The sequence below is a fragment of the Ranitomeya variabilis genome, chromosome 7 (assembly GCF_051348905.1).
Source record: "Ranitomeya variabilis isolate aRanVar5 chromosome 7, aRanVar5.hap1, whole genome shotgun sequence".
Lineage (NCBI taxonomy): Eukaryota > Metazoa > Chordata > Amphibia > Anura > Dendrobatidae > Ranitomeya > Ranitomeya variabilis.
In genome coordinates this window covers 117,777,703-117,793,792 of record NC_135238.1, presented here as the reverse complement: position 1 = coordinate 117,793,792, position 16,090 = coordinate 117,777,703, and the positions used below count along the sequence as shown (strand labels likewise).

At 42.7% G+C, this 16,090-nt stretch overlaps 1 protein-coding gene across 2 annotated transcripts in view; it reads right to left on the bottom strand.

The window, feature by feature from the left end:
- Positions 1–16,090, bottom strand: part of LOC143786355 (transient receptor potential cation channel subfamily M member 2-like) — a 1,952,850-nt gene that overhangs the window by 1,728,085 nt on the left and 208,675 nt on the right. For both annotated transcript variants that reach the window (XM_077275686.1, XM_077275685.1), the window contains 2 exons: positions 15,307–15,392; positions 14,501–14,672 (listed from right to left, as the gene is read on the bottom strand). In XM_077275686.1, the coding sequence (XP_077131801.1) occupies positions 14,501–14,672; positions 15,307–15,392 (258 nt within the window). The remainder of the gene's footprint in view (positions 1–14,500; positions 14,673–15,306; positions 15,393–16,090) is intronic.

The following is a 16,090-nucleotide window of genomic DNA, read 5'->3' as shown; positions in this document are numbered from 1 at the left end:
ATGATAAAAAAACAGACAATGTGATTTTCTGGATTTTTTTTTCTCAGTTTGTCTCCCATAGTTGAGGTCTACCTATGATGTAAATTACAGACGCCTCTCATCTTTTTAAGTGGTGGAACTTGCACTATTTCTGACTGACTAAATACTTTTTTGCCCCACTGTATACCGGCATACAGTGCAACAAGTGCGGCCAAGATGCAAATATATGGTGCACAAATACGGCCGGATATATGCTGGAACAAATAATACATACAGGTACCTGCTCAATGATATAAGGCACTATAACAAGTGTACCACTTAATAAATATTAGGTATAATGTGTATAAGAAAGGTGCCTAGAGCAGAGGTTACCTGGGACGCTGCCGTCTCCTGGATGTGCCAGTCCCCGACGCGCGTTTCGGCGTCACCCCCTGACGAAGGCTGTATACGCCAGTATATATATATATATATATATATATATATATATATATATATATATATACAGTATATATATATATATATATATATATATATATATATATATACATACACACATGTCGCTCACTGCATCTGCAGTTACTATATGCACCTTAGCCTAAAATGCATTTCAGGCCATTTGTAAGTGTATATCCTTATATAGACTTAATTATTGTTTCTATCATATTCATTCATTTTATCGTGTACATATATATCCAGTTCTGTGTCTGGTGACATATTTATTTATTTATTCATATCACGCCATCATTTCACCATTCCAGGACTGTGTCTATTATATTGCTCTGTCTCCTTGGTGTTGTGCCCTTTTTTTGGTTTCTTTTTCCCCCTACCATTTGGTGTATTCTTTCCACAAATAAATTAATTGAATTTATTACTTGGGCATTAGTTCGGTTTTTTGTTCTCTGTGTCTTTGTATTCCTTCCGATTTGTCCATTACTTTGTCCATTTCGGGGAAACATATGATATTGAATAATTTTTGACTTTATGCTAATTATTTTATTGATCATCTTATAAAGTGATTGAAGTACCTATGTATTCCTTGCCTTGAGTTTTTTGTTTTAGCTTTTATGCAATGCCCAGAGATAAGCAGGGAAAAGGAGGGCCACCGCAACTCGAGGGCCACTGCCTTGTGATAGCCCCCCAGGCTGAAAAGTGCCAGCCAGCCCCTGAAAAGTACTGTACTCATGTATGTTCTGCGGGACTAGTATCTACCAATATCTGGTTACAGTAAGGTGGGAATATTGCTCTTTTTAGTAGTCTTTTTACTTTTTTCTATTTAGGAATAGCTAAATTTGTTTCAGTCATTATGTAGTAGAAGGTGTATGGTGGTGTCATTGGTCTCTGGTCATATTATATGATATTATGTATTCGCTGTGTATTGGTGATGGACATTGAGTAGTTTTATTGTTTTGGCCTTTTATAGTAATAATTTTGATATTGGTCTTTGCATTGTATGTTTTTGGTTAACAGCAGTGGTATACTGTAATTATATATGCATAGATGCTCTTAATTGGCTATAGGGAGTTAGATGGGAAGATCTGCATTTTGGGGCTTGGACCCCTGATCTTTTAGCACCCTAGAAATGTCCCTGCCGTACTGTGTGTTTACTTGTCAGTGTTTCTAGAGATATATGTATGTTTGTAAGTAAGCTCAGTTATGGTACCATATCTAAGCAGTAAGCTTGATTTTTTTTACTGTATCAATGTAGTAATCTAGATTCTGGTACCATATGCATGCCATAAGCTTGGTTCTGTTCTGTATCTATGTGGTAAACTTAGTAAGGTTGGTTCTGCTCCCTTATCTCTGTAGTAAGCTTGGTTCTTCTCCCACAGCTCTTGTCAGGACTCTGAAGATTTTTTTACCTTTTGTGCATTACTGCCCTTTTCCAAGATAACATCTTTGGTCTCATGTGCACTGTGTCTTCCTGCTATAAAACTCCAACCCAGCCTTCAGTCTGTGCTAGAGTATTCTGCCTTGCATCCAGCTCCTGACCTCTGATTACTCCCTGGCTATACACCTGCTCCTGTGAACCTGTGTGGTGATCCTGCTACTCTGCTCTGATTTCCTGCTGCATAGACAAGTTTCCAGTAATCCTCCTTCATCTGCTGTTCGTGTTTACTTCCATCTACATTTGCTGGACATGTAAGCTGTTTCTGCTTTCCAATAACCTGAGACTATTAACCAGGCCTCCCTGGTTGAGCTAAGATATGATTTGAACTGCCTAATAAGCATATCTATCTGTGCCTGGACTAAGACAAGGATTTATTCGTGTCAAGAATCCTCAAGAATAACTGTGCTTCATAGACTTTCTGCTCGATTGCATTTTCCTCTGAAGTTTCCTATAGACTGCTAAGCTGCGTTTATTTTTTGCACCAAGTGTTGTGGACTTGAGTTTCTCTCTGCACCTGTTTGAATCACCATGTGATAATATAGACTTTACCACTTAAAAAACTGTGTCCTGTAGTTGTCTTGTTCCACGCAAAGAGTCTCCTGAGTTATACCCTACAATTATTACAGAATACTCTACCCTAAAAAAAAGGAGACTGCTGGAACAATGACTGCAGAAAGCAAATTAGAGCAAGTGTTTTCCATAATTAAATCACTGCAGAAAGATGTGGAAGGTCTGCAAAAGAAGTTTGGAAGCTTTGAACACCATCAACAAGTGTTTCGACAAACTTTGCAGGACTTCAGCAACCGCATGGCAGCCCAGGAAAACAAACTTGCTGGCATAGAGTCCCAGTATGGATGGGCTTTTCAGGACATAAGCACACAAATAGCTGCACAAGTGACTTTACCCTCTGGGCAACCGCCACCAGCTGGTCCACCTAAGTTGCCCCCATTCAGATTTAATGGTGATCGCGACAAATTTTGTGGCTTCTTGGCCGCTATGGCATTAATGTTTGATGACCCTAATCGCCGTGCAACTGCGGTAGATACCAATTGGGACAGTTATGCACAATTGCCTATTTTTAAAAGGTGTCTGTCTAGTATTGTAAAAGATGAACTAGCCCGCTCTGAGACATCACAAGAGCTAGAGACATTTATACAGCATTTTGTGCGCATAGACATTCGCCTTACTGAGCGTAGGCAGGAGAAATATGCTGCATATAACAGTGTTTCTAACTTTTCCATTCCTTCCAAAGAGCCTGCAGGTAAAACTTCTCGGGAGGTGGAGGAGGTGCCCATGCAAATTGATTCCATTCAGAGGTGCGAGATCAATGAGCGCCGGGTGCATCGCCTTCGTGAAAGTCTATGTTTCTACTGCGGCCAGTCTGACCACTTCTTGATCAATTGTCCTAAGTGTCCTAGATGGCCTAACAAGGTGCTAGCAGCAATAGGGGAGTATGACAACTGTGATGATGAATCGGACATCTCTGAATGTAGCCTGCCTTTAAATGCTGTATTCCATTCACTTTCTATGACTTCACCCCCCAAGGAGCTGAAGGAAAAGAACTCTCACTGTTCTCTCCCTATTAAGATCCTGTGTTCAGGACAGTGGATTTCCAGTTCAGCTATGATTGACTCTGGTGCAGGTGGCAATTTCATGGATATCGCATTTGCCAAGAAACATGGTATTAAAATTCAGCAAAGAGCCTCTCCAATTACCATTGAAACAGTGGATGGGTAACCTTTAATCTCTGGGCATGTGGATCAGGAGACCGTACCCCTTGAAATTGTGTTGGAGCCTAATCATCAGGAGCAATTTTCTTTCTTGCTAATTTCTTCTCCTCATTTTCCTGTGATTTTAGACATTCCTTGGTTGTGTTCTCAGAACCCAATTATCAACTGGGAGACCAAGGAGATTATCTTCCCAACAAGGAGCAACTCAGCGTTAACAGAAGCTGTCCCTGAGTTCACAGCTACGGAACCACATGTACAGGTATTTTCTTTACCTCCAGCTTATAAAGAGTTCTCTGACATCTGTGACAAGAAGAATGTAGATCAGCTTCCTCCACACAGGCATTATGACTGTCCCATTGATCTGCTTCCCGGGGCAGCCATTCCTTTAGGTCACGTATACCCTTTGGCGGCACCTGAGTTTCAAGCCTTAAAAGAGTATATTGATGAAAATCTGGCCAAAGGCTTCATATGTCCTTCTTCCTCACCAGCAGGGGCACCTATCTTTTTGTAAAGAAGAAGGATGGGACCCTGAGACCCTGTGTTGACTATCGAGAAATCAATAAGGTAACCGTACGAAATCGTTACCCTTTGCCTCAGATTCCCAAATTACTGGACAGAGTCTGCCATGCTAAGGTGTTCTCTAAACTGGATCTTCGTGGGGCTTATAATTTGGTGCGTATTTGTCCAGGGGATGAGTGGAAGACAGAATTCAGATGCCAGTATGGACACTTTGAATCTCTTGTGATGCCCTTCAGGCTTTGTAACGCCCCTGCAACATTTCAACGCCTTGCTAATGACATTTTCAGAGATTTGTTGGACCAGTTTGTAGTGATCTATTTGGACGATATACTAATCTTTTCTGACTCTCTACAGGAACATGAAGAACATGTCAAAACTGTTTTAAGACGTCTGAAAGAGAACCATCTGTATATTAAGCCGGAGAAATGCGAGTTCCATCGTTCTGAGATACAGTTCTTAGGTTATATTATCTCTCCCCAGGGGCTTAACATGGAATCTGGTAAGATTCAGGCTATCCTTGACTGGCCGGTACCCAAGAACATTAAGGAGGTCCAATGTTTTATTGGTTTTGCAAATTTCTACAGACGCTTCATTTGAAATTTTTCTGATGTTGTCCGTCCCATTACTTCCTTGACAAAGAAGGAAAACCCATTAAGTGGTCATCCCAGGCTCAAGAAGCTTTTGATCGGCTTAAGATCTGTTTCACATCAGCACCGCCGTTGATACACCCAGATCCAACACTTCCTTTCATTGTGGAGGTGGACGCTGCTGATAATGCTTTGGGGGCTATTCTCTCCCAAAGAACTGGAGAGAAGGGTCTGCTACATCCTTGTGCTTTCTTTTCCCGTTGACTAACCTCAGCAGAGAAGAATTACGATGTGGGCAACAAGTAATTGCTGGCTATTATTGCAGCTTTCAAAGAATGGAGGCATCATCTGCAAGGAGCTGCACAACAGATCATAGTGCTAGCTGACCCTTGCAATCTAGAGTTCCTTAGATCCGCTAGATGTCTTTCTCCTCGTCAGGCTCTTTGGAACTTATTTTTAAATCAATTTAACTTTGTTATATCGTACCATCCAGGTTCTCGTAATGGGAAAGCTGATGCTTTATCCCGAATCCATGCTGTGGATTCCGTACCTGGAGCCCCGTCCAAGACCATTCTATCTGATGCCAATTTCATCGGAGTTATCCACGATCAGGACTTGTGGAAGGAGTGCAGGGAGGCCTATGAAGGTGATGTATTTCTGGCCAGCCCACCTGTGGATATTAATCTTGTCTTTAAGGGTGGCATGTGGTATAGATATCGACATATCTACGTCCCGGAGGTCGTCCGTCTGCAGTTCCTCAAGTTGGTACATGACTCCAAGTTGACTGGTCACAGGGGGGTACAGAAGACACAAGAGTTCCTGAGCCAATTCTTCTGGTGGCCAACTTGCCTGAAGGATACCAAGGACTATGTTCTCTCTTGCGAGGTATGTGCCCGTTACAAGACTCCTCATGTGGCACCTATGGGTCTTCTACAACCATTACCTGTTCCGTCCTTCCCTTGGGGGGTCTATATCAATGGACTTTATTGTGGAGCTGCCTACATCGGGGGGCATGAATACAATCATTGTGGTAGTTGACCGCCTGACTAAAGCTGCTCATTTTGTTCCGTGCACCGGCCTCCCCTCAGCTAAAGATACAGTGAACTTGGTTATACAGAATGTCTTTCGGTTGCACGGGGTTCCGGATGAGATCATCTCTGACTGTGGAGTGCAGTTCACTTCAAGATTCTGGAAGGGGTTTTGCTCTGCACTCAATATTAATGTCTGTCTCTCTTCTGCTTACCATCCCCAGACAAATGGTCAGACTGAGCGTACCAACCAGACGCTGGAACAATATCTAAGATGTTATGTCAGCCATCTCCAGGATGATTGGTTGGAGTTTTTGCCGTTAGCCGAATTTTCATATAATAATAAATTTACACCTTTCTTTGCCAATCTGGGTTATCATCCGTGTATTTTATCTAGGTCTCCAATTAATTCTCTGGTTCCGGCAGTGGAGGAAAGGCTAACTGCGATGAGACAGAATCTGGAGGTTCTGAAGGAATCCCTGACCACAGCTCAAGAACGTTATAAGAGATCGGCTGATAGATTCCGTAAACCTGCACCCTTGTTCAACTTAGGAGATTCCGTGTGGTTAGCAACTAAGAATCTGAAGTTAAACGTTCCTTCACAAAAACTTGGACAGAAATTCATTGGCCCTTTCAAGATCAACGGTATTGTGAGCTCTGTGGCCTGCCAGCTGAAGCTGCCTAGGACTATGAAGGTACACCCAGTTTTTCATGTATCTTTACTAAAGCCTGTATCTCCTAATACCTTCCAGGGACGTGTTGTGCCACCTCTGCAGCCTGTGGTGATTGATGGGCAAGAACAATTCGTGGTGGAGGAAATTATTGATTCCAGGATTCGCAGGAATCGGCTCCAATATCTGATAAAATGGCAGGGATATCCCCCTGAGGAAGACTCTTGGGAACCTGTGGAAAAAATCAATGCCCAACAGAAGATTTCTCGTTTTCATCAGAGATTCCCTGAGAAACCAGGTCCCGGATTGTCCTGAGGCCGCTTCTAAGGAGGGAGTAATGTCAGGACTCTGAACATTTTTTACCTTTTGTGCATTACTGCCCTTTTCCAAGATGGCATCTTTGGTCTCATGTGCACTGTGTCTTCCTGTTATAAAACTCCACCCCAGCTGTTGTGAATTCTGCTTTTGGGTTCCCTCCGGTGGTGGTAGGTGGTAATTCAGTTGTCCCTGGGTTTCAGTCCTGGTCAGGTGTTTCTGCTGATTGCAGTTCTGACTGGGGTATTTAGGTGTGCAGGATTCTTTAGTCCTTGCCAGTTGTCAATTGTTGTTGGGAGGTGTTGGACCTCTGCCTGGTTCCTCCTGCCTTTCTGCCAAATCAGCAAAGATAAGTGTCTGGTTTTGTTTCTGTGGCACACATGCTGTGTGCTTCATGATTCAGTGCTATTCTTTTGTGTTTTCTTGTCCAGCTTAGATTGTGTCAGTATTTTCTCAGTCTTGTTGGATTCTCTGGGGTTGCAGATATTCATTCCTTGTCTTTAGTTAGATTGTGGAATTTTTTGTATTATCTGCTGTGGATATTTTTTGAAGGGTTTTAATACTGACCGCTTAGTATTCTGTCTTATCTTTTCCTATTTAGCTAGAGTGGCCTCTTTTGCTAAATCTTGTTTTCTGCCTGCATGTGTCTTTTCTTCTCCTACTCACAGTCAATATTCGTGGGGGCTGCCTATCCTTTGGGGTTCTGCTCTGAGGCAAGGTAGTATTCCTATTTCCATCTATAGGGGTATTTAGTCCTCCGGCTGTGTCGAGGTGTCTAGGGTATGTTAGGCACACCCCACGGCTACTTCTAGTTGCGGTGTTAGTTCAGGATCTGCGTCAGTACAGTTTCCACCTACTCCAGAGAAAGTTTCATGCGGCTCCAAGGTCACTGGATGATAACAGTACAACTGGACAATAATGAGCTAAATGCATCTCAGAAGAAGGGAAGAAAGGTGTTGAGCCATTTTTTTTTTCTGCAGCCTGTTTTGTCTTTTCTTCCCTCTTTATCTATGGGTGGCTGAGGAGTCTTGTGCTAGCATGGATGTTCAGGAATTAGCTTCTCGTGTAGACCAGCTTGCTGCTAGGGTACAGGGTATTTCTGATTATATTGTTCAGACTCCTGTTTTAGAGCCGAAGATTCCTACTCCTGATTTGTTTTTTGGTGACAGGTCCAAATTTTTGAGTTTTAAAAACAATTGTAAACTGTTTTTTGCTTTGAGACCTCGATCCTCCGGTGATTCCATTCAGCAGGTTAAAATCGTCATCTCCCTGCTGCATGGTGATCCACGGGATTGGGCATTTTCCCTGGAATTTGGGAATCCTGCTTTGCTTAATGTAGACTCCTTTTTTCAGGCTTTAGGATTATTATATGATGAACCAAATTCTGTGGATCAAGCGGAGAAGACCTTGTTGGCCCTGTCTCAGGGTCAAGAGGCGGCAGAATTGTATTGTCAGAAATTTAGAAAATGGTCTGTGTTGACTAAATGGAATGATGATGCTTTGGCGGCAATTTTCAGAAAGGGTCTTTTGAATCCATTAAAGATGTTATGGTGGGGTTTCCCACGCCTTCCGGTCTGAGTGATTCTATGTCTCTGGCCATTCAGATTGATCGGCGCTTGCGGGAGCGTAGAACTGTGCACGCTGTGGCATCATCCTCAGAACCAATTCCTGAGCCAATGCACTGTTATAGGATTTTGTCTAGAACGGAACGACAAGGATTCAGACGTCAGAATAGGTTGTGTTATTATTGTGGCGACGCTTCTCATGTCATTTCAGTCTGCCCTAAGCGGACAAAGAGGATCGCTAGTTCATTTACCATCAGTACTGTACAACCTAAATTTCTGTTATCGGTGTCCTTGATCTGCTCATTGTCATCATTTTCTGTCATGGCATTTGTGGATTCAGGCGCCGCCTTGAACTTAATGGATTTTGAGTTTGCCAGGCATTGTGGTTTTCCCTTGCAGCCTTTGCAGAACCCTATTCCTTTAAGGGGGATTGATGCTACACCTTTGGCTAAAAATAAGCCTCAGTTTTGGACACAGGTGACCATGCGCATGGCACCAGCCCATCAGGAAGATTGTCGATTTCTGGTGTTGCATAATTTGCATGATGTTATCGTGCTGGGTTTTCCGTGGTTGCAGGTACATAATCCTGTGTTGGATTGGAAGTCTATGTCTGTGACTAGTTGGGGTTGTCAGGGGGTTCATTATGACGTTCCTTTGATGTCAATCTCCTCTTCTTCCTCTTCTGAAATTCCAGAGTTTTTGTCTGATTTTCAGGATGTATTCGATGAGCCCAAGTCCAGTTCCCTTCCACCGCACAGGGACTGTGATTGTGCTATTGACTTGATTCCAGGCAGTAAGTTTCCTAAGGGCCAACTTTTCAACCTGTCTGTGCCTGAACATACCGCCATGCGGAGTTATGTTAAGGAGTCTTTGGAGAAAGGGCATATTCGGCCATCTTCTTCACCGTTAGGAGCGGGATTTTTTTTTGTTGCTAAGAAGGATGGCTCCTTGAGACCTTGTATTGATTATCGTCTCTTGAATAAGATCATGGTCAAGTTTCAATACCCTTTACCTTTGCTTTCTGATTTGTTTGCTAGGATTAAGGGGGCTAGTTGGTTTACTAAGATTGACCTTCGGGGGGCATATATTCTTGTTCGTATTAAACAGGGTGATGAATGGAAAACTGCGTTTAATACGCCCGAAGGCCATTTTGAATACCTTGTGATGCCGTTCGGGCTCACTAATGCTCCATCTGTTTTTCAATCCTTCATGCATGATATCTTCCGGACTTATATTGATAAATTCTTGATTGTATATTTGGACGATATTTTGATTTTTTCCGATGATTGGGAGTCTCATGTGGAACAGGTCAGGATGGTATTTCAGATCCTTCGTGACAATGCTTTGTTTGTGAAGGGGTCTAAGTGCCTCTTTGGGGTGCAGAAGGTTTCTTTTTTGGGCTTCATTTTTTCTCCCTCATCTATGGAGATGGATCCGGGTAAGGTTCAGGCCATTTATGATTGGATTCAACCCACATCCGTGAAGAGCCTTCAGAAATGTTTGGGTTTTGCAAATTTTTATCGCCGTTTCATTGCTAATTTCTCCAGCGTGGTTAAACCCTTGACCGATTTGACGAAGAAAGGCGCTGATGTGGCGAATTGGTCCTCTACGGCTGTCTCTGCCTTTCAGGAGCTTAAACGCCGATTTACTTCTGCTCCGGTGTTGCGCCAACTGGATGTTTCCCTTTTGTTTCAGGTTGAGATTGACGCCTCTGAGATTGGGGCAGGGGCCGTTTTGTCTCAGAGGGATTCTGTTGGTTCCTTGATGAAACCGTGTGCCTTCTTCTCCCGCAAGTTTTTGCCTGCTGAACGCAATTATGATGTCGGCAATCGGAAGTTGTTGGCTATGAAGTGGGCGTTTGAGGAGTGGCGACATTGGCTTGAGGGAGCTAAGCACCGTATTGTGGTCCTGACCGATCATAAGAATCTGATTTACCTCGAGTCTGCCAAACGGCTGAGTCCTAGACAGGCTCGATGGTCCTTGTTTTTTTCCCGTTTTGATTTCGTGGTTTCGTATCTTCCGGGTTCTAAGAATATTAAGGCTGATGCCCTTTCTAGGAGTTTTTTGCCTGATTCTCCTGAGGTCCATGAACTGGTCGGCATTCTGAAAGAAGGGGTGGTCCTTTCTGCTATTTCCCCTGATTTACAGCGGGTTCTTCAGGAATTTCAGGCTGACAGACCTGACTGCTGTCCTGTGGGGAAATTGTTTGTTCCTGACAGATGGACTAGTAGAGTGATTTCTGAGGTTCACTGTTCTGTGTTGGCTGGTCATCCTGGTATTTTTGGTACCAGAGATTTGGTTGGTAGGTCCTTTTGGTGGCCTTCCTTGTCACGTGATGTGCGTTCTTTTGTGCAGTCCTGTGTGACTTGTGCGCGGGCCAAGCCTTGTTGTTCCCGTGCTAGTGGGTTACTTTTGCCATTGCAGGTCCCTGAGAGGCCCTGGACGCACATTTCTATGGATTTTATTTCTGATCTTCCGGTTTCCCAGAGGATGTCGGTTATCTGGGTTGTTTGTGACCGGTTTTCTAAGATGGTTCATTTGGTGCCTTTGCCTAAATTGCCTTCCTCTTCAGATTTGTTTCCGTTGTTTTTTCAGCATGTGGTTCGTTTGCATGGTATTCCGGAGAATATTGTGTCCGACAGAGGTTCCCAGTTTGTTTCTAGGTTTTGGTGGGCCTTTTGTGCTAGGCTGGGCATTGATTTGTCTTTTTCTTCTGCATTTCATCCTCAGACAAATGGCCAGACCGAGCGAACTAATCAGACTTTGGAGACCTATTTGAGATGCTTTGTGTCTGCTGATCAGGATGATTGGGTGGCCTTTTTGCCATTGGCCGAGTTAGCCCTTAATAATCGGGCTAGTTCAGCTACTTTGGTTTCGCCTTTCTTTTGTAATTTTGGTTTTCATCCTCGTTTTTCTTCTGGGCAGGTTGAGCCTTCTGACTGTCCTGTGTGGATTCTGTGGTTGACAGGTTGCAGCAGATTTGGGCTCATGTGGTGGACAATTTGGTGTTGTCTCAGGAGGAGGCTCAACGTTTTGCTAACCGTCGTCGGTGTGTTGGTTCCCGGCTTCGGGTTGGGGATCTGGTTTGGTTGTCTTCCCGTCATGTTCCTATGAAGGTTTCTTCCCCTAAGTTTAAGCCTCGGTTTATTGGTCCTTATAGGATTTCTGGGATTATTAATCCGGTGTCTTTTCGATTGGCGCTTCCGGCCTCTTTTGCTATCCATAATGTCTTCCATAGATCTTTATTGCGGAAATATGTGGTGCCCGTTGTTCACTCTGTTGATCCTCCGGCCCCTGTGTTGGTTGATGGGGAGTTGGAGTATGTGGTCGAGAAGATTTTGGATTCTCGTTTTTCGAGGCGGAGGCTTCAGTACCTTGTCAAATGGAAGGGTTATGGCCAGGAGGATAATTCTTGGGTTTTTGCTTCTGATGTCCATGCTGCTGATTTGGTCCTTGCCTTTCATCTGGCTCGTCCTGATCGGCCTGGGGGCGCTGGTGAGGGTTCGGTGACCCCTCCTCAAGGGGGGGTACTGTTGTGAATTCTGCTTTTGGGTTCCCTCTGGTGGTGGTAGGTGGTAATGCAGTTGTCCCTGGGTTTCAGTCCTGGTCAGGTGTTTCTGCTGATTGCAGTTCTGACTGGGGTATTTAGGTGTGCAGGATTCTTTAGTCCTTGCTAGTTGTCAATTGTTGTTGGGAGGTGTTGGACCTCTGCCTGGTTCCTCCTGCCTTTCTGCCAAATCAGCAAAGATAAGTGTCTGGTTTTGTTTCTGTGGCACACATTCTGTGTGCTTCATGATTCAGTGCTATTCTTTTGTGTTTTCTTGTCCAGCTTAGATTGTGTCAGTATTTTCTCAGTCTTGTTGGATTCTCTGGGGTTGCAGATATTCATTCCACATCTTTAGTTAGATTGTGGAACTTTTTGTATTATCTGCTGTGGATATTTGTTGAAGGATTTTAATACTGACCGCTTAGTATTCTGTCCTATCTTTTCCTATTTAGCTAGAGTGGCCTCTTTTGCTAAATCTTGTTTTCTGCCTGCATGTGTCTTTTCTTCTCCTACTCACAGTCAATATTCGTGGGGGCTGCCTATCCTTTGGGGTTCTGCTCTGAGGCAAGGTAGTATTCCTATTTCCATCTATAGGGGTACTTAGTCCTCCGGCTGTGTCGAGGTGTCTAGGGTATGTTAGGCACACCCCACGGCTACTTCTAGTTGTGGTGTTAGTTCAGGATCTGCGGTCAGTACAGTTTCCACCTACTCCAGAGAAAGTTTCATGCGGCTCCAAGGTCACCGGATCATAACACCCAGCCTTCAGTCTGTGCTAGAGTATTCTGCCTTGCATCCAGCTCCTGACCTCTGATTACTCCCTGGCTATATACCTGCTCATGTGAACCTGTGTGGTGATCCTGCTACTCTGCTCTGAGTTCCTGCTGTATACACCAGTTCCAGTAATCCTCCTTCATCTGCTGCTCGTATTTACTTCCATCTGCATTTGCTGGACATGTTGCTGCTCTGCAAAAACCTGAGACTATTAACCAGGCCTCCCTGGTTGAGCTAAGATATTATTTGAACTGCCTTATAAGCTTATCTATCTGTGTTTTGACTAAGACAAGGATTTATTCGTGTCAAGCATCCTCAAGAATAACTGCTTAATAGACTTTCTGCGTGATTGCATTTTCCACTGAAGTTTCCTATAGACTGCTGAGCTGCATTTGATATTTGCACCAAGTGTTGTGGACTTGAGTTTCTCTCTGCACCTGTTTGAATCACCGTGAGATAATATAGACTTTACCACTTATAAAACTGTGTCCTGTAGTTGTCTTGTTCACGCAAAGAGTCTCCTAAGTTATCCCCTATAATTATTACAGCTCTGTAGTAAGCTCTGTTCTGCTCCCATATTTCTGGAGTAAGCTCGGTTCTGCTCCCATATATCTGTAGTAAGCTCTGTTCTGCTCACTTATCGCTTTAGTAAACTCAATTCTGCTCCATTATCTCTGTAGTAAACTCCACTCCTCTCACTTATCTCTGTAGTAAGCTCTGTTCTGCTCCCTTATCTCTGTAGCAAGCTTGGTTCTACTCCCTTATCTCTGTAGTAAACTCCGTTCTGCTCTCTTATCTCTGTAATAAGCTTGGTTCTTCTCCCATATATCTGTAGTAAGCTCTGTTCTGCTCCCTTACATCTGCAGTTATCTCGGTTCTGCTCGCTTATCGCTGTAGTAAACTCCATTCTGCGCCATTATCTCTGTAGTAAGCTTGGTTCTGCTCCCTTATCTCTGTAGTAAGCTCAGTTCTGCTCACATATCTCTGTAATAGTAAGCTCAGTTCCTCTCCAACGTCACTGTAGTAAGCTCTGTTCTGCTCCCATGTCTCTGTAGTAAGCTCTGTTCTGCTCCCATATGTCTGTAGTAAGCTCATCTATGCTCCCATATCTCTGTAATAAGCTCAGTTCTGCTCCCATATCTCTGTAGTAAGCTCAGTTCTGCTTTCATATCTCTGTAGTAAGGTCTATTTTACTCCCTTATCTACGTAGTAATCCATCCTTCTCGTGTCTATGTAGTCAGCTTGCTTCTGTTACAGTATCTATGTAGGCAGTAAGCTTGGTTCTACTCCCATATCTATGCAGCAAGCTCCATTCTATTTAAAATATCTATGCACAAGCCTGTTTTTAAACCATGTTATCTCTGTTGCTTTAATGCAGCAGCCAGCGATAAGTAGGGCAAAGGTGGGCGACAGCAACTCGGGGGCCACTGCATTGTGATTGCCCCCCAGGCTGAAAAGTGCCAGCCAGCCCCTGGCAGCATGCACCTGTTCCCACTTGCGTTATGCTGTTCGGAGGTGCTGACCTGCTTCTTTTTTTTAAAGATATATGAACAGCAGTTGTCTTTATGAGGCAGCTCTCTAACCATGCACATTATGCCTTACTGTGTACAGATGTCTACATTTTCTTGTAGTACCCAGTTTTGAAATGGACTTCAGCCCTCTTTTTTTCTGATATACATTTTAGTATTTCTTTCTTTCATTCAATTGTCATTTTTATAGATCAATTAAATATTAATTTTGCTATTTTGAATAAAAGATGAGAAGGCTCAATGTGCTTAGAATGAAGGTGCTTTAAGACATTTTTTGAAGATTACTGACATATTAATAATAAAATTTATAATGAAAAAAATCCACTTAAAAACATTGATACAGTACTGTGAATAATCATCAAAGAACAAACCTTTCCAATTCTGGGACCCAGTCCAGTAAAGTTGATGTCTCCAAATGCATCTGTAGGAATTTCCTTTATATGTTCATTTATGTCCCATGTTCCCTTGCTTTGGAATGGCTGGGTTCTTGTAGCGGCATCTATGTGTTGGTCTTTTGAGTATCCACACATGCAGACACTGTTTCTGTTATACAGGAAATGTGAAACTTTTAATGAAATCATACAATGATAAACTATACTATACTGACTTTACACAATGAATTTGTATATCAATTGATCACATAGGAATCTTTCTTACTTATTAGTGTGGCACTAATGGAGTCTGATTGATGATACCGTTAATACCATTTGATATGCTGGATGTGGAAAGTTTCATCATTACAATAACATTGTAGATGTATAATACAACTAGAGTTTAATACTTTAATTAACAGTACTATTTTTTTACTTTTTAGAATTCTGCATGTGTACTAGGGGAAACAATCAAGAGATGTCAGGACATGTGAAAGCTTGTTATATCCAGCAGCCTAATACTCTGTCAGCCACTACTATATCTTTCTGAAGGTGTTCACAGTACGCTAAGCATCTTCAATGTCTTCGACTATTTGTTTTCCAATTTTTAAAAAATGAATATCACATTGCACAATACATTCCTGCTATTTCCTAACTGAGGTGCAATATGTATTATTGCACTATAATGTTATGAAGTATATTGTATAAAACTAAAGAAAAATAGCATTCGGGAAATGAGATTCCAACAATAGGATGCATTAAAATATAAGAAAAGTATTAAACAATATATCAATAATAAAATATACCTTGTATCAGTCTTGTTAGAGCTTTCGACATAGAATATACATTCTTTCTTTTTAATATGTTCTGCAATCCAGGAGCATATAATTTCCTGCAATAAAATTATAGTACAGTATTATAAAATAAGAATCAGTTAGGAAATAATAGATTAATAATAATAGTTGATAAGGCAAATCATACTAGGAATAAAAGGCAAGTTGCAGAAATGGTACAGTTTTCAACTACTGGGACATTCAACTTCTACATTGCTTTCATTGTGAACATTACATATATACAGAAACAGCATATTGATGAGGAAATGGGACATCTGGCATTTCACATTGATGTATAATTCTTGTAGGCCATGGATGTAAGATCAATGAGGTGTTTAACATTCAAGACCCTTAACAATCAGCAGATAATATTATCAGTTATGCTCAATAGAGCTTTATGGCTGTAGCGGGAATGATGGAACCACTGTGCCGTGGTCCGAGGAGAGCCTGAAGGGGCGCAACTACTACTTTTCACTAGAACCCCTGATGAAGGGATTAGGCTTGGCTCCCAATGAACACCAGATGCTACTCCAGGACAGACCACGGATGCATGGCAGCTGACCCACAAGGGACTGGTAGCAGAAATGGCCTAGAGGGAGGGACATCAGATGCAGGAAGACACTGAAGGAACACAGGGATAATGGATACAGATGGGCAGTTGCAGGTGTGGATTAGACCAACTGATGTACAGATGAGTACTGGCAGGTGCGGACTGGAACAACTAATGTACAGATGAGCACTGGCAGATGCGGACTGG